At 31.1% G+C, this 22,602-nt stretch overlaps 5 protein-coding genes across 5 annotated transcripts; all 5 read left to right on the forward strand.

The window, feature by feature from the left end:
- Positions 1-3,417, forward strand: LOC145759069 (translocation protein SEC63 homolog). Its single transcript, XM_082572801.1, has 3 exons — positions 1-1,835; positions 1,994-2,170; positions 2,529-3,417. The coding sequence occupies exons 1-3, from the start codon at positions 24-26 to the stop codon at positions 2,772-2,774; spliced, it is 2,235 nt and encodes a 744-aa protein (XP_082428927.1). The 5' UTR covers positions 1-23; the 3' UTR covers positions 2,775-3,417.
- A 1,373-nt stretch (positions 3,418-4,790) lies between these two features.
- Positions 4,791-7,387, forward strand: LOC145759642 (uncharacterized). Its single transcript, XM_082573489.1, has 6 exons — positions 4,791-5,028; positions 5,282-5,409; positions 5,567-5,679; positions 5,769-5,954; positions 6,356-6,530; positions 6,862-7,387. The coding sequence occupies exons 1-6, from the start codon at positions 4,847-4,849 to the stop codon at positions 6,948-6,950; spliced, it is 873 nt and encodes a 290-aa protein (XP_082429615.1). The 5' UTR covers positions 4,791-4,846; the 3' UTR covers positions 6,951-7,387.
- A 200-nt stretch (positions 7,388-7,587) lies between these two features.
- Positions 7,588-13,924, forward strand: LOC145759056 (phosphorylase b kinase regulatory subunit beta-like). The gene is made up of 21 exons (XM_082572787.1): positions 7,588-7,633; positions 7,903-8,065; positions 8,195-8,314; positions 8,532-8,628; positions 8,719-8,948; positions 9,057-9,295; positions 9,447-9,571; positions 9,774-9,923; positions 10,048-10,253; positions 10,339-10,471; positions 10,648-10,859; positions 10,948-11,155; positions 11,250-11,356; positions 11,474-11,609; positions 11,679-11,857; positions 11,944-12,088; positions 12,178-12,328; positions 12,444-12,670; positions 12,842-12,950; positions 13,058-13,251; positions 13,518-13,924. Exons 2-21 carry the CDS (start codon positions 7,953-7,955, stop codon positions 13,701-13,703), a joined length of 3,267 nt encoding a protein of 1,088 aa, XP_082428913.1. The 5' UTR covers positions 7,588-7,633; positions 7,903-7,952; the 3' UTR covers positions 13,704-13,924.
- A 196-nt stretch (positions 13,925-14,120) lies between these two features.
- Positions 14,121-15,625, forward strand: LOC145760400 (uncharacterized). Its single transcript, XM_082574283.1, has one exon. The coding sequence runs from the start codon at positions 14,337-14,339 to the stop codon at positions 15,354-15,356; it is 1,020 nt and encodes a 339-aa protein (XP_082430409.1). The 5' UTR covers positions 14,121-14,336; the 3' UTR covers positions 15,357-15,625.
- Positions 15,624-19,055, forward strand: LOC145760393 (isocitrate dehydrogenase [NADP] cytoplasmic-like). Its single transcript, XM_082574276.1, has 9 exons — positions 15,624-15,816; positions 15,965-16,141; positions 16,426-16,540; positions 16,768-16,870; positions 17,136-17,313; positions 17,715-17,866; positions 17,964-18,104; positions 18,194-18,356; positions 18,431-19,055. The coding sequence occupies exons 1-9, from the start codon at positions 15,698-15,700 to the stop codon at positions 18,519-18,521; spliced, it is 1,239 nt and encodes a 412-aa protein (XP_082430402.1). The 5' UTR covers positions 15,624-15,697; the 3' UTR covers positions 18,522-19,055.
- The last annotated feature ends 3,547 nt before the right edge of the window (positions 19,056-22,602 follow it).

The following is a 22,602-nucleotide window of genomic DNA, read 5'->3' on the forward strand; positions in this document are numbered from 1 at the left end:
TAGGATAATATTTAAATAAAAAAATGGGTCAACAATTTGAATATGATGAAAAGGGTTCAACTTTTCTTTATTTTCTGCTTTCGTTTTTTGCCATGATCCTTATTCCCTTGTCTTATCTATTTTGGCCAAAAGGACTTAAAGACGAGGAAAAAAGATTACGGAATCAAATCCTTGTTCACGGCAAGAGCAAATGGTATAAAAAGGTTCAAGGAACGTTGCAAAGAAAAAAATCAAAACCTAGTTTTCGAAAAGTTTTTTTGGTCTTGTGTTGGATAGGATTCTTTGTGCTCGTATATAAAGTATCAAACTTGGAAAATGATTATGTCGAGTACAATCCTTATGTTATTTTAGGAATTGATGAAAGCGCTGAAAAGCCTGAAATCAAACAAAAATTTCGACAACTTTTAAAAGAATATCATCCTGACAAAGGTGGAGACCCAGAAAAATTCATGCAAATTCGGAAGGCCTATGAAGCTTTAACGAATGAGAAAGTCAGCCAAATTGTTAAAGAATTTGGCACACCGGATGGCGCTCAGGCTCCAATCTTCGGAATTGCCTTGCCAAAGTGGATCGTTGAATCACAAAACTCTGTCTTTGTTCTTGGAATATATATGTTACTTTTCATGATTTTGTTGCCAGTGGTAGTCGGAATCTGGTGGAACCGATCAATTAAATACAGCAAAGAGCAAGTCTTGTTAAACACCACTCAGTTATATTTCTATTTTTTTAACAAAACTCCGAACATGAATCTGAAACGGGCACTCATGATATTTTCTGCATCTTTTGAATTCAGTCGAGACCATAACTCAAAGGTTAGAGCATCTACTCCGAAAGATAACGAGGAAATTCCAGAATTGATGCGACTTCTAGAAAGCTACTCTGTTACTGAAAATGCAAAAGAACGACCTCTGAATTTCCCCTACAGCGTTAAAGCGAGAATTCTTATATATTGCCACTTATGTCGCATTGAAATGCCTTCATCCAATTTAGAGCTGGATTTGGAGTTTATATTGACTAAAAGTCCACTTTTAATTCAGGAGATGGTAAGTTGCCTGGCCCAGCTAACTGCAATGGCACACTGGAATAAAGCTACACTACCTAGGTTAGAAACCTTGGAAAATGTTATAAAGTTAAGTCCGATGATGGTGCAAGGACTACGGGACACAAAGTCACCAATGTTACAGTTACCATATTTTAACGACGATTTCGTAAAGTATTGTCATGGTTATAAAAAAAGCACCGTAAGAAGTTTGCGTGGCTTAGTTCAACTTAGAGAATCAGAACGGCGTCAGTTGTTGCGGAGAATGGGAGATGAAGAGTATGACACGATGCTGAACACTTTAAGAACGTTTCCGGATGTTGAAATTGTAGCCGAGACTCAAGTCATGGATGACGAGGATGTAAATGTCATCACTGCTGGTGCTATAGTAACAGTGACTTTAAGAATGTTCCGTAGTTGCCTAGGTGATCTTTTGGTCAAAGAAAATGACCAACCAACTGAGAATGTTGGAGCAGAATTAAACGAGGATCAAAATCAAACTGGTGATAAACAAGTTACACAAAACAAGACAAAACCTTGGGAGAAACAAACCAAAAAGAAGAAGAATTTAAAAAAGAAGAAGCCAGCAAAATCTTCTAAAAAACCTGTTAAAAAAGGAGCAAAACAAGAAGAAGCAGTAGCCAATGAAACGGAAGAAACTAATCAAGTAGCCAAGAAGAAGATGGATGATGAGAGCACTAGTGAATCAGAAGGAGGAAGCGATAGTGATTCGGATGCAGGAGAAGCAGTGGTCCATGATGATCAAAAAGATGAAGAGGAATGGCAAGCAATGCAGGTGAAAAAAATATATGTTTGCCAACAATTTTGTGAATAAAATTGAATGATTAATATATCTTATAAACCCATTTAAAAATAGTTTTATTTATAGCCTATCATTTTGTTAAACAAACACAATAAACACACTAACACCAATCACTTTCACTTTTTATTCAGTCTACATTCAAGAGAAAAGGAAAGCAACCTTTAGTAGCAGACAAACGAACGCACACTGTGTACGCACCCAATTTTCCGACAGAGAAACAGGAATGGTGGTGGGTGTATGTTTGTGATAGAAAACGTCATTTACTTCTCACTGCACCAGTCCTAGTTTGTAATTTAAGAGACGAAGAGGTAATTTTACTCAAAAATTTATATTATTTTATATGGTTATCATTAGGTTGGTTTGTTATATAGTATATCTACAAAGTTAATAAAATCAAAATGCTGTAATATTGTAAAGGACTTGCTTGCAAGTACCACTTGTGATTAATTTAATATGTTGTTAAGTGTACTTTAAAACACCCATTACCTAAATGTTATTATGCATCATAACATAGTTCAGGGTTTGTATCAGTTATATTTTGCTTTTAAAACGAACGGGGTTATGTTTTACCCTAAATTCATTTAATAAATAAGTTTTTACCAAGCTAACAAACTTAAATTCCAACATTAACACAATATATTGCTACGGAAATTACAATTTTTCTAGGAAATCGAAGTAAAATTTCCAGCCCCACAGAAGCCGGGTCGCTACACTTACGCAATGTGGCTTCGAAGTGACGCATATTTTGACTGTGACCAAAAATGTGACATCAAGTTGGATGTGCAGGAGGCCAAACCGATTGATGAAGATCATCCTCAATGGAAGGATGAGGAGGATCAAGATGGTGAGGGACATGATTCGGAGGATGAAGGAATCTCTTCGGAGGAGCTATCCTCCAGTGACGAGGAATAGATTTTTTTTTAAAGTCAACTTTTGATTTCCATAGGGAATTTAAATTTTTGGGGTTTAAATTTTAAATCAGGATAAAAATTTAGATTTAAAATTTAACACGTTTGTCGAATACGTTTGTAATTGTTAATGACATTTAAAAAAGATATTGTGGTATGAAATTATTTATTACCTTTCTAGGAAATTACTTATATACTTCAGTTATAGAAAAGTTTTATAAAATTGCACCACAAAAGAAATTATGAATTGTTTTTATTGTTTTGTGTTCGGAAAAGTCTTGAAGTAAACTATCACAAAAATTCCTCAATTTATATCCACAATAAAAATACTTTTTTAAATTGTAATATTTTCTTGAAATGCTGCTTTTTATGTGTATGTTGTTGTAAAGATATTTATTTGTATTATGGCTTTTTAAATTAATGTTATTATAAATCTGGCTATTTTTTAAGTTTATCTATTTTCCTTCAACAAAATAAAACGTAAATTCATGACAAAATTAATTCAATTTATACCTATTAAGGTGCAAAAATTGACACTTTATATGTAAATTCTGTGTATGTTTTTTAAAATTGGCCATGTGTGTATGTTTTTTCTTTAATAACAGGTTGCAATAGTTTTGTATTGAGAAACAAATAAAGATTGGTGAAAAATATTCTACATTTGTAGCGGTCTCCGTCGACCCAATCGGAAGGTTTTATTTTTAAGATAATGACAGTTAATTGTTTTTCTTAACTAGCTAATTGCTCGTCTGCTGGTTAGGAATTCTTAAATTAACCACGCAGGTGAATTCACTGTATAATTATATTATACGGCAATTTCTTATAAAGTCGAATTCAAATTTCATTAACGGTAAATCAAAAAACGTAAAATTCCAAAATCCAAAATACAACTACTTTGTAGAAAGGCATAAGATAACTCATTTTGAAAAAGAATAACAAAGAATCGAATCCCATGTCAAAATCAAACCACAGATTTTAAAAACAAGTTTAAGATTAAAAGACATATCAAAATAGGAGTTAATATAAGGTTTTGATGAAATCAAGAAACGATAACAAAAATAATTCCCACCAAATGTGAAATAGTTAAATTTAATTGTTATTAATGTGAATAAAAGGTTAGCTTATGCACAATAAGCTACATATTGAATTAATGGATTCGATTTTTACAGGAACCGACTCTTAAGTAATATAAAACAAATTATTTGACATTAAACTGATTGCAGTTTATTAAAACTTCACACTTTTGTTGGTTTTACCTGTTATAAAAACTTTAAATAATTAATCGTCAGAATTAATTACCAAAAAGGGGAATTACCAACTATGACGTAAAGATGTCAAAAAGGTCGAACAAAAGATTCAAAGGAAAAGTATATTGCGGTCATTTTTAGCAACCAGCGGAAAACATAGTAAATATATGATAACGTGAGAGGAAAAGAAAAGAAAGAATGTGCAAATATGAATTAAATTGTAAAGAGGCAAAGTAAAATGAGAATAGAAAATGGTTAAGAGTTTGAAAATGTGCAATTAATATTTAACACGTAAGACGAAGAAATATGCAAGTTTGTTTTAATGTTTAGGGTGTCGTGAACTAAGAAAATGGAAATTTGTAAGCAATAATACCACTATAAAGCAAGGGCTAATATGTCTAAAGCCTTTCTGTCCGCAAAAAAAGTCTAGAATTGTTGTATTTATAATGTAGATTATTGTGCACAAGCTAACCTTTCATTCACATTAAAAACAACTAAATTTAACTATTTCACATTAAATTTAACTATTTCACATTAACTGCAAATATGAATAATTAACTCTCTTTAACTTTATTTAAAAACCTTCCGATTGGGTCGACGGAGGACGCTACAATAACGAAGCTAATATTTTTACGTATAAGTTTTCAGCCCTTTTCCGCCTTTCCGAATTTTCGCTTTTCCGCCTTCTTAGATATCCCTTTATTTTATTAGTTCAGGGGTTTTCGTCATGCTGTCATGTGACTGTATTTACCTTTTAACCTAACTTATATTGCATTTGCATTGTTCATTACAGAAATAAATTATTTAAAAGTGTGTTAACCCATTTAATATGGCTGTTGATCCGGAGTCTGTTCAGAACGTTCAAGTAGCTGTGACTTTAGTCGAACGTTTTTTAACTTGCGTGCCCAGCTATTTTCAATACAACCAACACGATAAAAAGTTACATCATGACGTCAGAAAAGTGAATGTTTTTGCTCATGATTTAAACCTATTTGGGGACTCATTTGGAGAGTAAGTTCAACATTTCAAATTGCGATTTAATTTTATGTAAAAAGAGAAAATTAATGGTCCAAACAATGTGTTATTATTGCCCTATTTTTAATGGTATTTTGTATGTTATGCTTGTTTGTCGTTTATAATGCATTTAATTTGCTTAGATATATTATTTTTTTATAATGTTTTTGAAGAACGTAAAAAAAATATGAATTTATTACTTCTATCTTCTTATCTTTATTGTATTAATAACAATACGATTTTTTTTCAGGGTTCTTACTGTTGATGGTTCAGAAGATTTGGCTCTGATGAAGCAAAGACTTTTAACTCAACCAACTTACCTGAAAGTCACATTGACAAAAAGAAGAAAATCAGGAAATACAACATACATTAATAAAGGTTAATAATCTATGTATATTCTAAAACATTACAGGTTTGGTATTTCTAATTAAGATAAATCCCCAATGAAATTTAATTTTCAATTTCAACATGTATTTAACTATGTCTAAACATTAATTCTTAATCTTTATAAATTCGCATAACATTTTTTGTGTAGGGGCATTTGTGGTGTACATAAACAGTTCACATCCTTTTATTCAAAATCAACTGAAGCAGCATATTGAAGAATGTCAACAAAAAATGGTCAATGGGAAGAACTTTGCTCTGGAAGTAAGCAACATCTTGTATATGAATAAAAAATAAGGCACTGTTATTGCAAATTTTTTTATGAAATTATTTACAATGCCTAATTTTTTTAGATTGATTTTGGTCCGGTTTTGAAAGCTTGGTACAAGACCAGATTTGAGGACAACAGAGGTGGTTACCAGGCTGAGGGTGCTAACTTTTGCCTAACAAACTTCCGACAGAAATGTCACATTTGTTACAACCCATTCATGTGGGTTGGTTGTTTACCATTTATGCTGGTACTTGGACTCCCATACTTTGTAAGTGTAAATTTTCATTTGTGTTTTTTTTATAATGTAGTTGTTAGTTAAACTTAATGTCAAAACACTGTAGTGTACTTGTCAGAACACTTGGCTTCACTACATGAGGTTCTTGGTTTAATCCCCACTGCTCTTATGCTTTAGACCTTTTAAGTAAGGCGCTATATTCAGCAGGAACTTCTGCTGTGCCAATACTTCATCAGCAACTTATCTATCAGGCAATTATAATTAATAATATTTCAAACTGGCAAAGGCAAATCAAGACTGGGTTGTGGTGACCATCTTTGCTATATGTTCAGGTTATGAAGTCGACCTTTTCTTATTTTGGATAAATAAATATATATGAAAAAAAAAACTTAAATGGTTAGGGTAGACAGGAGTATAAATTTTTACTTTTACAGATTTACAGATCTCTTGCTGCAGAGGATAATACATGCAGAGTACAGGCTGCAGTGCAATATGCTGAAGGTTTGAGTCATACAGAACGCTCCCAGCTGGCAAGAATGTTAACACAGGCTTACATGCAAGGTCTTAACAGCAACATCCGCCAGCAACCACAAAATGTTCAACCTGCAAGTAAGTGAAATTTTTAATTTATATATTTTGATCTTTATTGTATTTTATTAAAAAAAATTTTAAATTATATTTAATTTTATTTAGCCATGGTATGCTTACAATAGTATAAAAACTAAATTAACATTTCCAAAATTAAAAGCCAGTTAGGTAAATTGAAGGAGGAAGCTAGTCAATAATTAATTTATTGATGTGGTTATGTGTTAATGTACTAAATTGTTTCTTTTGGCTGTGCAAACAAAATATGTAATAGTCATTCTGGGTTGTCTAGGCGTAGGTTTATTTGAAATTGTTATCTAGAATATTTGTATTTTAATGTTAAAACCATTTTTAGAACCCCCTGCTTATGATAATGAACAAGCCCCACCTCCTTACAGCACCCTAACTAACTCCCCAACTGCCCCATCTGCCAATATCATTTAAGAATTGTGAATCCTTCAAAGAAGTTGATATTTTTTGCCGAGTCTAATAAATTTTTATATAGTTTCATTTAAATGCCATTAATGTAACATATATTTTGTACATGTTTTTTTGAATACATCCAACTTGTACTTAAACATCATAAATCTTTATAACTTTGTTAAAATTTTAATACATCTTGGTTATATATTAAACAGCATAAGCCTTAGTGTTTACAATATATCTCTAGAAATGGTTGAGGAATTTATTTATTTCTTTAAGTTGGTTGTAAGTTGTTCTTTATACTATTCATATTGTGCATTACAGGTGTTAAACTTTTATAGTTAAATCTTTTTCGTTTAAAATTATTGTGTTTGATCTATTTACCATCAAAGATATATGAATATTATATCCCTTTATTAAAACCACGCTTACTTTCTGTAAATAAAACTAATCGTACATCATAATTATGTGTTATGGTTTAGTAAATAGGTTCATTTTGACAGTGACATGGTAAATTATTTTGCCAACTAAAATGCAAGAATTTTTTTGAAAAATGAAGAAAGTTTGATGGTTATTAGAAAACAAGTAACATTTATATTTTGGGGATAAAGATATTTTGTCGCTCACGATTTTAATACGGTTCAACAATTCCGAGTCATAATAAAGCAAAGAACGACAAAGTCACGAATTTCTTTAAAATAAAGGTAAGTTTTCTTTAATTTTATACACAATTTGTATACATTTTAAAATTTATTGTAATAATTAAGCTTTATTGAAGATTATTACTATTGTTAGTTAAAATTTTGGTTCAAACTTTCTATAAAATTCGAGTTCTAAGGCGTCATTTTTTACATAAAATTTTTTTTTTCTATACTCGGATAGTTCGTTAATTTTATATACAAACCAAAAATCAGTATAAGCCGTATATTTATCTTGCTTTATGGTGTTTAATTTAACTTTATTTTATCTTTAGAGCGTGCTCTATATAAAAAAACTTATAGTTTGATTAGTTTTACTTGAAAAATGTTTGCACGAAAGCAATCGACATACAAGGAAAGAATAAACGATAATATTGAAACTAAGTTATACCAAGATACTAAATCTAGGTTAAATGAACATTACACCTCTTTAAAAAGGTAAATATTTAATGTCTATACACTTTTCTTACTTATATTAAGTAACATTTTAATTTTTAGATATTGAAATTAAAACAATTTTAAATTGTTATTCTTTATAGTTATTACTTACAAATTTATATTTTTAAGGTTGATATTAAAATACCAAAGCACGTCGACAGGATTGTTTAGCTGTAATGATGAAGCAAATATAAGAGATAGTATTTATTGTGGAGCTGCAATATGGGCATTAGCTTTGGCTTACAGAAGGTAACTTAAATACATTATTGACTATATTCTATATAGTACCTTACTTTATAACACTATTTAGAAGGCCTTTGGATCGAATCAAGGACTTTAAAATTGAGGACAAGTGTTCTTCATGTATATTAATTATGTTATTCTAAATTTAAATTGATTTTAAAATTGATGACAAGTGTTCTTCATGTATATTAATTATGTTATTCTAAATTTAAATTGATTTTAGAATTGATGACGATAATGGTAGAACATATGAATTGGAACACACAGCAGTTAAATGTATGAGAGGAGTTCTTATTTGTTACATGAGGCAGTGTGAAAAGGTGTGCTTGATAAGCTATTGTTTAGCTTATTCAGAAATTTAAAGTGTTTTGTAATGTTTTGTAAGAACTGAATTATTATCATTTTTTAAGGTTGAAAAATTTAAGCTCACTCAAAAACTTGAGTCAGCGTTACACTCCAAATTTGACCACAAGTCTGGTGATGCAAGCAATAAGTTTTATCAACACTTACAACTTGATGTCGTTGCTCTCTTTATTCTTTATCTTATGGAAATGACTGCATCAGGATTACAGATTATTTTTAACACTGATGAGGTTGCATTTGTGCAAAACATTATTTACTATCTTGAAAGATCATACAGGTATTTAAAATACAATTTTGAAGGACTAAGAAATTTAAAAAAATGTTGCTGTAACTTATGTCTCTGTTTTATTACCTAATTATAAGTCAATACCTTTAATTTGTGTAGAGTCCCGGACTTTGGTATGTGGGAGAGAGGTAGCAAATACAACAGTGGTAGTTGTGAGCTACATGCTAGTTCCGTTGGAGCAGCTAAGGCGGTGCTAGAATCTGCAAACGGGTTTAACTTATTCGGAAAAGAAAAAGGAGCCCCATGGTCAGTATTATGGGTAGATGTGGATGCTCATAATCGAAATAGAACGGTAATGGACTGCTTGTTACCGAGAGAATCAAATTCAAAAGATACAGGTTTGACATTTCTGTACCTTTAAAACATTAATTTTGTTAGTTAAAATACGATTTTACTTAACATTTAATGTTGCATTAGTAAGTGGACTATAGATATATAGTATTTTGCCTTAGTATAAATGCGAAATGTTGCATTTCTGAATTTTTGTAGATGCTGCATTGTTGTCAACTGTTTCCTTTCCATTTTTCTCAGTTGATAGTTTGGAACTGAGTAATTTTACACTGAAACAAATTGTTAACAAATTAGAAGGACCTTATGGCTTGAAACGTTTTGTGGTAAATTAACATTTCATGACATTTTAGAAGGAAATTAAATTGCACAATTCCTTCTTCTTATATATATTTTTATATGTTAATGTCTGGTATTACGATGTACTTATATTAAAATTATACCTAAAAATGATGCCTTACTTATGAATATTTTAGACTATTGCTAACATTTGTTATAGTTTTTAATATTTAAGCTTTTATATTTCAGGGGGATGGATATATGACAGTTGTAGAGGATAGAAATCGTAAACATTATCAACCTGCTGAACTAAAATTATTTCAGAATATTGAATGTGAATGGCCTCTATTTTTTGTCTATCTGATACTAGATGGCTTGTTCACTAATAAACCTGAACAGGTTAATTAAATAATTATAATTTTTTTAAAAAGATGATTAATAAAATGTTAACTTTGAATATTATGGGTTCGGTAAGCTTTAAACTCAAGACTAAGCAGACTGTAACTCCAAATTGAATTTTCAGGTTGAAGAATATACACAGAAATTGGAACCACTTTTGGTAAAGAGAAAAGATGACTTAAAACTTCTTCCCAGATATTACTTCGTTCCGGAGGAGAGTGTAGAAGGAGAAAAAATCAATCCTGGAGTTTGCAAAAGAAGTTGCTGTGTGACCCGGTTTGAAGAAGCCCCAGTTTTCTTGTGGGGCCAAGCATTGTATTCAATTTCAAGGTAAAAAAAATTTTCATTAATTTGAAATGTTACTTACTCATATCTTAACTTATATTTAATCTACTGGGTTTATTTCTATGTTTAGACTTTTGCTTGATAAACTGATTATCCCTTCTGACTTGGATCCTATTAAGAGATATTTACCTGTAGAATCCCGCCACAAAGTCAGTATGAGATACTCCACTTTTTCTGGTGAACTTAATGACACAATTATCCAGGTAACAATCAAAAAAAATGCTGTTAAATAAATAAATGTACTAAAGGCAGGGGGTACTTGGTTTCACTGGAAAGAATTCGTTATTTATATTTCATGTTTTTGTAGTTCTTGTCAGTGGCGGATTTTATAGAAGGGTTTTACTGTTTTTATCTGTAGCACCTTTTTGTTTTCACCCAGGTCTCACTGATTGCTGAGAGCAAGCACCTTCAAACTATTCTTTCAACTTATGGATTTGCTGCTCAGACCCCAGACCAAGTTGAACCTATACAAATATGGCCATCTCAAGAGCTTGTAAAAGTTTATTTACATCTGGGTGCCAACAAAAAACTTGGTTTGTCTGGAAGGCCAAAGAGACCTATTGGTGCTCTTGGAACATGCAAAGTATATAGGTATGTTTAAAATTATGTTCCTGTGTGTATGTTATATGGAAGGGCAATTCTTAAAATTGGCTTTAAAAATGTTTGTATACTTTAACAGGGTTCATGGCAAAACTATTGTGTGTTACCCTCTTATGTTTGACGTTGGTGACTTTTACATGGCTTTTGACACACAAACGTTGATTGACGAGTTACAACACTCACTCGAGTTTATTAGCAAATATTGGAGAACATCAAAACGTCCTTTATTCACTTTTCTACTTCGTGAAGATATTATCTCAGAAAATCGACTTGGCCCGATCTTAGAGGTAAATTTATGTTAGTAATGTTTGTGTTGTAATGATCTTATATAGCCTTACATAAGTTAGTTTAAGTTAAAAACGTATAAATTATTTCACTTAGGTTTTAAGTGCAATGAAAACTGGAAATTGGTGTGGAATTAAAATTTGTTTGGGAAGAGTTCAATCTTTCATAGCATCGTCAGCGATAGAACATCTTGAATTTGTAAAGTAAGTTAGGTTAAAATTAATCTCTATGTTTACTGTTTGTGCAGTCATCTTTTAAACAAACCAAATTAATGCAACTTTAAGACAAATTCGAAAAATTTTTTTTTGATTTTTTTACAGACATGAAGGGCAAACTGCAGCAGATTGTGTTCAACCTTTTCTTGGAAGAGATATGGAGGACAGTGATGTGAGATCGTTAAAGAGGACTGGAAGTTCATGCTCCAATCTTACTAAGATATCAGATGAAGACGATGAAGTGAATATTTTTTTCCACACAATGTTGTACGAATTTTCGTTTTTTTTAAATTAATTGTTAATTTTTTAGGAATTAAAGCAAGCAAACGCTTTACGTTCAGCTTCAACTGACGAGATCTTATCTCATCTAAATGATTTTCATTCTGGCATTTCTCTTACACTTTTAATTGGTGAGCTGGGGAAAAGAGAAGGATTAGATTTTGATACTGGACATGGTACTTGCAAGGCAAGACTGCATAGATTGTGCAGGTAATACAACATTTTCAAATAATATAATTATTAAAGTATTTACATATGAAATGAAAACAAACTTTTTTGATAAAATTTTTTTCTAGATGGGCAGGCAGACAGAAGTTGTGGAGTTTGGTCCGATATTCAGCAAGCTTGTGCCACAAAGTAGTAGACAGCCTTGCTCCGTCCATAACTTCTGTTCTTGTTCATGACAAACATTTAACTCTTGGTGTGTTTGGATACGAAGAGGTAAAACATTTTTTTTTAAATTTTATTTAAAAAAAGGTATGTTTCTTTTTATAGCAGGCTTTATAATTCTAACTTCTTTTATATTTCAGGTTATTATTAGTAACCCCTTACCCCCCTCCACCATAAAGGATATACTATACACTATATGTACTCCATATGATGAGAGAGAAGCATGCTTGCAACAGGAACTAGTCCTACATGCTGGAGCTATCATCAACAAACAACCTGAGCTATTCATTGGTAGGCCTCTGTTTTTGTATATACTTCTATACTTGTATATATTCAATGTACTCTTAAAAGAGTAATTGCTTGAAATGTTATGTATGCATACTAAAATTTTGATACTTTTTATTAGGTATGCTTCAAGTTAGAATAGGTTGGCTGGCTTATGCAATGAGGTTAATGTTAAAACACAGACACTACAGTCACAATAATGAGGGTGACACTGACAAAAAGGTTTTGGATGTTTACGATTTGTCTCCAAGTGAAATTAAATTATTATTATTGGATGTTTTGAATGTTGAAAAACATAAAGATTTGACCTGGTTGCAAAGAAAACAAATTGCTGGTGCATTGAATAAGGTAAAGACAAATGTAATTATTACACTCTTGCTAAATCAATTTTCTTTTCAGTAAATTGTATCCAACTTTTTTCAAATTGGGTTTTAGAAAACTCAATCAATATTGATTAATCCCAATGGTCTTAGGTACAATAACAGTAAACTCACTAAGCAACTATTCCTTTTGTGACAGGCACCTTATGACTTCTACAGTAAGGTATGGACCATTTTGGAACGAAGCTCAAATGGGTTTATTATTAACGGTCACCATCTACACCAGCAACCAACTTTATCCGATATGAGTAAGACTATAATGAATAATAAAAAAAAAATTAAAGGGGTTTTATTGGGTATTAATTCTTTATATATCAAATGCTAGTATAAACTTGAAGATCTTCTTATATAACAGGTAGATCTGAAGTAGCATGGTGGAAGAAGGTTGAGGGTATGTTTGCAGGTTTAAACAGGCCAGAGTTTCGTCAACTTATAGTTGAAATGTTGATGGTGACTGCAACATGTTTGGAACGAAATACAGAACTAACCGTTGATGTTCCGATTAATATTGACCAAGTTGTTCGAGATGCCATTGAGTCATTTAAAAATGTAAGTTTTATTTAGATGTACTTAAAGTTTAAGTCTAAAAAATATGTAGTGTTTGTTCTATAAATGAGCAAGCGATTTTTTTTGGCAATTTTAATTTATTTGCATTGGATGTTAATCTTTTTAAAAACACTATTCTATAATAAAAATGTAGTAGTTTTTAACTCAAGGCCTTAAGTGTTAAAAATTCAGTTATAAAAACTACTAAAGTTGTCATCAATAATTAACCAAATTGAATAAAAATTTATTGTTTTAAATTACTACCTTAGGATCCAGAGTTTAAGGTCCACACTGAACATGAAAACCCGGAGGAAAATAAGGACAATGATGACATCTCTTTATTCTGCAACTTACCCCCTGAAACCTCTGTAAGATTTATGACACAGAGTATCGTTAAAAGTCTTCTTCAGGGAAGCATCAATTTTAATTCAAACGTCGATTGTATAGTCAGTTAAAAAATTTACAAGAATGTTATGTTATTTTATAGTTCAAATATATTATTGTTTTCTGCCATATATTTTAACAACTTCATCCAGTAAGTTTAAAACAGAGTTGGGTGTATATTTTCATTAAGAATTCATTATTTGTGCATCCTTTTCAAGTTTTGTCTAGCAGAATGTTTATTTATAGTAAGTAATTGATGAACTTTTTTTTTAATATTTACGCCTTCTTTATATTTTGCCTGTATTTATTTTGTTGTTATTTGCCAAAAAAAATATATATTAAACAGAGCTTACAAAAGAGTGACGGGTATTACAATTCGTGATGTCACCGTAGAAAATGTTTGAATCAGTGTGTATTTAAACTGGTCGACTGCGTAACTTAAATTTCTATTTCCAGGTATTCAAGTTTTGCGAACGTTAGGCTAGGAAGAAGTAGGCGTATATTTCAATAAATTTTTAAATTACAGCATTTTTATGTAAATTTTAAATATAATATGTAACTTATATCTTCAAATGGTTATTAAAATTAAGGGTAATGGAGTTTTTTTATTAGTTTTAAGCGTTGTACACCCTTAAATTTTAATTTTAGTGTCCGCTACCCGATAGGTTTGTTGATGATTTATTTTTGCATAAAACACAAAAGCAATGGAACAAAATAGCGCCGGTCTTATCGAGGCGACAGTTTGCATTGACGACTTGCCAAAAAACTTCAAAGAAGAACAAAATAACGACGCGAATACCGAGAACGTAATAAACGTCGACGGAGACGGTGAAACGACCATTGTGATTGACATTAACGATGAAAATGCGAGTTACGTGTTTGACGAAGAGTCTGACGTAAAAAATGAGAAATTATATTATTTAGATGATTTTGATGACCAGGAATTCCAACTGCAAGCAAACAATATGACATTGTCGACTGATGACCAAGGAATGGTAATATTCGAATGTTCTGAGTTAAACAACGATAAAAATACTGAATCGAAAAAATGTGTACTTTGTGACATCGAGTTTTCAAACCATGAGATGTACATGTTTCATGTACAACAAAGTCATCCAATTTTAAACTCTGGTAATCTTTATTTTTGTCCCTTTTGCGATTTTAATGCGAAAACTCGCAACACAATTGATCAGCATATTCGAATACACACAAATGACAAACCCTTTCAATGTAAACTCTGTAAGAAATCGTTTAATCAAAAAGCAGGGGTGCAGCAACACATGAGAACTCATTCTGATGCAAAACCATTTTCTTGTCAGTTGTGCGATTCCCGTTTTAAAGCAGCAAGCACGTTGTCTGCTCATGTAATGATGAAGCACGAACAGCTACGTCCATATGTATGTGAAGTGTGTAATGCATCATTCGGTCATTCTAGTAACTTGCTTGTTCATATGAGGGTACACACTGGCGAACGGCCATACAAATGTGACATCTGCACAAAGACTTTTGTTCAGCACGGTCATTTGAAAGCACACAGCAGATTACATTCAGGAGAAAAGCCTTTTAAGTGTGCGTACTGTAACACTGCTTTTACGCACATAGGGAACCTCCGACAACATGAAATAACACAGCACACTAAAGACTATAAACACAGATGCTATAAATGCAACAAGGGTTTTATCGGCCCGGGTGATTTGAAAAGGCATCAACAGAAAATGCATTAACATATTGTGCTAATTTTGTTTTAACTTTTAGTGTTAATTATTTATAATTTGGTGTAATTGGTTTACACTGGTTTTGTTGTCTGAGTGACCCTTTAGATGTTTTTTTTGTAAAGTTTTATGTTCCCTTTTTTCTTTTTAAATCTAAGACCAAATAATATATCTCAGATGAAAATATAGTTTTGGTATGAAATGGTAGCACAATTTAATTCTAGTTATGTTTTGAGTATTTCTGTAAAGTCTATGTTACAAGATTTACCTTACCAAAAACATTGTTTTGTTTCGTTTTAGACAAAAACTTTCACCTTAATTTTAAAATTTATTTTAAATAATTTTTAACAAAAATGGGCAAAATAAATGGAGGAACAGTTGTAGAGGTAAAAGGAGATGAAATGACAAGAATTATTTGGGAAATGATTAAAGACAAATTGTTGCTGCCTTATGTGGACCTTGATATTAAGTGGTAAGTAAACAATACCCAAGGTTGTTGTGTAATAAATGACTGTGCAATTTTTGAATTTCTAAAACTACTGATTTTTATATTAAGCAACTTGTATAATATATATATTTTTTTTTAAATTTTAATTTTGACTAAATTTTTTGCGTTACAGTTTTGACCTATCTGTGGAAAACAGAGATGCCACTGAAGACAAGGTCACTATTCAATGTGCCGAGGCCATCAAAGAATACAACGTCGGCATTAAATGTGCCACGATTACACCCGACGAAAACAGAGTAGTCGAATTTAATTTAAAGAAAATGTGGAAATCACCGAATGGAACGATAAGGTTAATTTAATTCCAAACTTTTTTATGGATGATTAAGAGGGTTGGGTTAGTTAGTTCTTACATAAGAAGGATAACAACATGTTTATTTTCCCTCTATCCAAATGGATATTAAATGGATTAGACTTTATTTCCTTCCCAAGCTTCCTGTTGTTAATTAATTGCTGTGTCGCTGTTAATTAGACACATATTGCTGTTGCAGTTCTGGCAATTGTTTGTCTGTTCTGCAACTCAGCAACAACTTTAATTTAAATTCCCATTACAATATTTTAATCTTTTTGATTTAGAAATATTCTTGGCGGAACTGTGTTCAGGGAAGCAATTATTTGTAAAAATATTCCAAGACTTGTTACTACATGGAAGAAACCTATTGTTATTGGTCGCCATGCTCATGCTGATCAGGTACAATTTTCTTTTATTAAAAATTGGTTTAATTGACCCACATCTGCCCTATGAAGGTATTCCTAAAAACGAAAATTTCGAAAACAATATTTTACCAAAATTTAGGTTAAATAAGCGATTACTCTAAGACAGGCTTAATACAAAAACTTAATACAAATTTTAGTTTTCGGAAATTTAGTTTTTTTTAGTTTTTATTCTGTCAGTTTTAAATCAAATTATTATTTTAGTACAAAGCAACTGACTTTGTGGTACCAGGACCTGGTGATGTAAAAATAACTTACACTTCGGAAGATGGAAAAGTTATGGAGTTTCCAGTTTATTCTTTTAAAGGTAATCATAATGTGAAGTAATCTTTTGTTTTTAGTCACTCTCTAAACTGTTGCTGTTACGAATTAGAAGTGTTCTCTAGCTTAATAGAAAACAATGCTAAATTATTTATTACTTAATAAGTTAGAGTAAAGAATTAGTTGAATGTTATATTTTATACAATAATTTAAATTGTAAAATAATTCTAAACAGATACCGACATATCTTAAAATATATTGGATTTAATTTTCAGATCTTATTTTTTAAATTTTATTTTTTATGTGCTCAGATGGAGGCGGCGTCTCCATGGCGATGTACAACACAGATCGCTCAATTGAGGACTTTGCTCACTCATGTCTCAAGTTTTCACTTCAAAAAAGATGGCCACTCTACTTAAGCACAAAAAACACGATACTCAAGAAATATGATGGAAGATTTAAGGATATTTTTCAGGAAATTTATGAGAAGTAAGTGTATAGTTAAAAAAGCAATAAAAATGTTCAGATAGATTTTAAATTCTCTTAGTATTTGTTATTAAACTTTTAACCAAAACTTTTTGATGTGTAATGATAAATATTTGCATAAGAAGTTAGAGTAATGTTCCATGAATGAAATGCCAGTGGACTTTAACCTATAGTAGTGAAGGTTATTTAACATGTGGTATAAGCATGATATTGTCGAATTTTAATTTTTTCCCTATGTGTATTTGGACCCTTCAATTCATACCAAAAAAACATTAATAAAAACAAATACTTAAGGTTAAATTACTATTTAAATAGTTGCCTATTTGATATTCAAATAGTTTTTAATTTTGTATGGTAAGATTTCTAGTTACTTTTTCCTAATTTATTTATATTGTTTTATTCAGAGATTACAGACAAGCTTATGAGAAAGCAGGGATATGGTACGAACATCGTTTAATTGATGACATGGTTGCATATGCTCTTAAAAGTGAGGGTGGATTCGTTTGGGCTTGTAAGAATTATGATGGTGATGTTCAATCAGACTCTGTTGCTCAAGGTATATCCAATTATATTAAATTTAAATATTTATTGTTTTAAATATGCTTTTTTGTTTTTTTCATTTTTTAAATTATAAAATTTGTTTTGCTGGTCAGGTTATGGCTCCCTCGGAATGATGACCAGCGTCCTCGTGTGTCCAGATGGAAAGACTGTGGAAGCAGAAGCTGCTCACGGAACAGTGACGAGACATTATCGGCAACATCAGCAAGGAAAGGAAACTTCTACGAATCCTATCGGTAATTTTTTGTTATTTTTCTTTGAGTATTATATATTGTGTAAGTTATTAAGGTGAATTCTTTTTTAACTAATAAAATTATTTTTTTAGCTTCAATTTTTGCTTGGACGAGAGGTCTTCTTCATCGAGCGAAACTTGATGGAAACGAATCACTTTCACACTTTGCTAGCTCACTCGAACAAGTGTGCACTGAGACTATAGAGGCTGGTCACATGACCAAGGATCTTGCTATTTGCATCAAGGGAGTGGCCAAGTAAGAAAAAAAAAATTTTGAGTTGGTTCAATTTAACATAATTTTTGTCAGAATTTTATTAATTTTTTTTTCAGTGTTGTCAGAGCAGATTACTTGAGCACCACAGAGTTTATGGACAAACTGGCCGAAAACTTGGCACTGAAAATGAAAAAGGGCAACCTTTAAAAAATAACTTTGCCTAACAATTTCAAGAAATTTAGATAGGAACAGAATATTAAACTGTTTATGCAAAAAAATTAACTAACTAAACTGTTATTTAAAAAAAATTATGAAATCAAATTTTAATTTATTATAATCCCAATAGTAGATCTACAAATAAGTACATAATTTATTCAAATAATTACAATTTAGAATCAAATATTGGGGTGAACATATATATTATGTAGGGTGAGCTTTTTTAGGTGTTTTATAGTTTATTAAATGAAATAAGTTGTATTATTAAGCACTTTTACGTTTCTCTTTGTTCAATTAAATTATTTTAAATTTTATTTTAGTGCATGCACATTTACATACGTTTTGCAATATTTTTCTTAAAAAAATTAATATAGTTTATTTCAGTATTTTACACTTTTTTTAAAGCTCTTAATTTGTTTATTTGCAGTTCAATTTTTATGCTAAATTGTACGATTTCTGCTATTTCACATAGTTTTATTAAGTTGCTTAAAGAGTACTTTATTAGTTGTATTACCTGAAGTAGTAAAATAGTTAACTAGCAAGTGAATTAATATAAATTTAATGTATATAATATATTGTTTACCATATAATTTAAAGGAATAAAATGTAATAATTTAAACAACGTTTTTATTGCAATTTATATAAATTAATATTAGGCATATATCAGCATAAATGGATTACTATTACAGAATGAGTTTTTGGTAATTATTTTTATTTATTGATGAGGATAATTTATTTATTTTAAATTTAAAAATAAAATAAATTGGAAACACTACAGCGGGAGTTTTATATTTCGTCTTCTGGCCACGTGTTTTTGAAAGGATAGGGTACGTGTTATTTTACTTATTATTTTGCTAATAAAACGATTTAAAACCTATTTAAATTAGTACAAATTGGTATACATAGTGTTTAAAAGTGTTGCTAAATTCAGTGTTGAAGTTTAACACATTCTGCCCATTGTATATATGTGCCTTTATTCATTTAAAAAGGTAGACGAATACGATATTTTGTTTTTTGCCAAATATTTTTTTTCGTATTTTATATTTGCCTACAAAACAATATTTCTAAATTTTCTAACTATTTGACTTTATTTTTTATATGTTAAGATGTCTCAAACTATTTAATAATATGTGAATGCTAATTTGAATACTGTTGACTATTTTTATTCGATATATCGGAAGCCTGAGTCTGTGAGTTATATATGAAAAAGTATGACAGAAAAAGCTAGGACCAAAGAGGAAGTGAAAAAGGACATCCGAAGCCTTCTAATTTCTGCACCATGTGGTAAAATTATTTTTAAATTTTAGTGTTTTAACTAATCTTAATTTTATGTACTTTATTTAGTAACCTAAACAAATTTTTAAACTTTTAAAGTCTGATTTGTATTCCTATTTTAAAAAACATTACATATATTTAATTATTTTTATGGATTTATTTATTTAGGTCTATCAATTAAACAACTCACGAAAGACTACTATGCTATGGTACGAAAGAATATCCCGTACCGTGAGTATGGATTTTACAATTCAACTGATTTTGTAACAAGTCTTCGTGACGTTGTGTACTGCAAAAATTTCGGGTCGGAATTAATATTTTTTGGAATAGCTGACAAAAGCACGGTTCATATACAACAGATGGTTCAAAACCAGAAAAAGACGAAGCTGTATACTTCAATAGAAGATCAAAGCTCGCCAGCTAGAAAAACTGCTTTGCAGATAAAGAAAGAATCCATGCCAAAAGAAGTTTACCCATCTGCTCTTTTACGAACTGGAATTTTGAAAGTCGTTAAGGAACATCCAAATGGAATTTCAATCTCTGATCTGAATGAAGTTTATCATTCAATTAATGGTATTTCTATGAACATAGATCCCAACAATTACAAGTACATGGCAAAGCTTATTCTTAATATGGCAGATATTGCTCGCTTAGAATACGGAAGGAGGGATCGGAAAGGAAACAACCTGGTTTTATATCCCTCGAAAAGTTTGAAAAATTACCAGCAAATGGTTGCTGAAAAAGCTTTGCTGGGCAACAGTGTAATAAAAAACAAGGAAACTGTTGACACCACTTTATCACTGGTCAAATCTGTTGATTCAGTAACAACCTCTGTCTCAAAGTGTGTCACTTCAAACTTAGATAAAAATAATAACTTGACAAAAAAATGTTTGCCTTCTAATAGTTTACAATCTCCAGAAAAAGCAAATATAGGAAAGTCGAAAACTTGTTTAAATCAGAAAACAAAACCTGTTAAAGTAACAAGTAAATCACCTGAAAGAAAATTATCCAGTGGGTTTAAACCATTCCTGATTTCGAAAAGCTCAAATTCCAATCTGTCCAACAATCGTCATAATTTCTCATTCCCCAGCAGAGCATCAACTTCCAAAAAAGCGCCCAGATTCCAAAAATTACAAAATTCTCAAATTAAGCCGATTACAATAATCAAAAATCAAATTCCAAATTTAACTGTAGACGATGTATTCAAGCCAGTGATATCGCCATCTTGTGTTGAGCTTCAAAAAGAAGTTGTCGAAGTATTGTCCGGCCACCCAAAAGGAATTTGGTCGGTCTTTTTGCCTGAGTTGTACAAAAAGAAATTCGGAAAAGCGATGGAGTTGCAATGTTATGGCTATTTCAGCATTATTGAGTTTATTTCCACGATGGTAGACAGAGTAAAAATTGTTAGACCACAGCCTTCTGGTGATTGGATTATTAATCTTCGCAATAATTTAAATGGCGAAGGTCAGTTAATTAATGGTTGTTATTTTAACTAAGATGTGTAATTAATTGACATTTTTGTTAACTGTATTAAACTTTCTGTTTGATATATCTAAAGTAGAAGGAAGTAGTGATTCCATTTCTGTCGACCTAAATCATAAAGTTCTCTTGAAAGATATTGAAAATCAAATTATGGAGTTAATGAAACGGTTTAAAGGTTAGAAAATTAATTTTTCATTTCTGTTAAATATATTCTATATATAAACTTGATAGTGGTTGTATTTAAGATGGGATAATGTGCGGATGTTTGGAAGATGTTTATCTGATGCATTTCGGTCGAAAATTTCCAAGCGAAGAGTTGGGTTTATCAATATCTGAAGTTCTGTGTAAAATTTTAAACAAACTGACCATAGTACAAGGTAATTAATATTATTAGTAAGCACACTTGCATGCTATTTGATACATAAATACTTTTAGTAAAAACTTTTAAAAGGAAATTAATTTCAAATTAATTTTTATTACTTTTTTGGTAGGAAATTTGGTTATAAGTTCGTCTTCGGTCGAATGGGAAGGAAACAAAAAAGTTTTAGAAGCAACACCCATCGATGCAATAGGGAGTGGGATATCATTTAACCCCATCGCAACCCCAATGCAGAAGTGGGGTTATTTCGATGTGTATGTAAGTAACGTGGTGACCCCAGGGTCCTTTTCGATTCAGGTAGTGGGTAAAGAAACAACTGAAGCCCTTGATATTCTCATGGATGATTTGGAGAAGTGTTACTGCAGTCCTGAAGCCAAGGTTTACAAGTAAGCAATTTTTTTGTATTTATTTATCCTTAATGTAAAAAGGCTGACTTTATAGCCTAAACACAAAATAACATCAGTTTCCCAAACTCAGTTTTGAGTGAACATTACCAGTTTAGGATACCATTACACATATATGTGCAATCTGTTAATTAATTTTTGGCTTGTGCCTTACTAAAAGTTTTAAGCATATCAGCAGTGGGGATTAAACCCAGAACTTCATGTAAAAAATCTTAGTGTTCTTACTTATACACCACAGCCTGTGCAACTTTTTTGCGTGGATGTTTATTATATTTTTCTTGTTGTTTAGAATGCCCGCCCACATGGCCAAAGTTGGTCAGATTTGTGTAACCATTTACCATGGAGACAAGAATTGGAATCGAGCGATGATAACTAAAGACCCAGTGGTAAGGAATCTGTTTTGCCTCAAGTAAACACTTTTTGGTAAACACTTGGTATTTTTTAGGGTAGCTTTGTTGAAGTTCTATATGTTGACTACGGAGACCAGGCATCTGTTTCAGTTTCGTCATTGTACTTCTTGAAATCCTGCCAT

Source organism: Corella eumyota, chromosome 7, assembly GCF_963082875.1.
Source record: "Corella eumyota chromosome 7, kaCorEumy4.1, whole genome shotgun sequence".
Lineage (NCBI taxonomy): Eukaryota > Metazoa > Chordata > Ascidiacea > Phlebobranchia > Corellidae > Corella > Corella eumyota.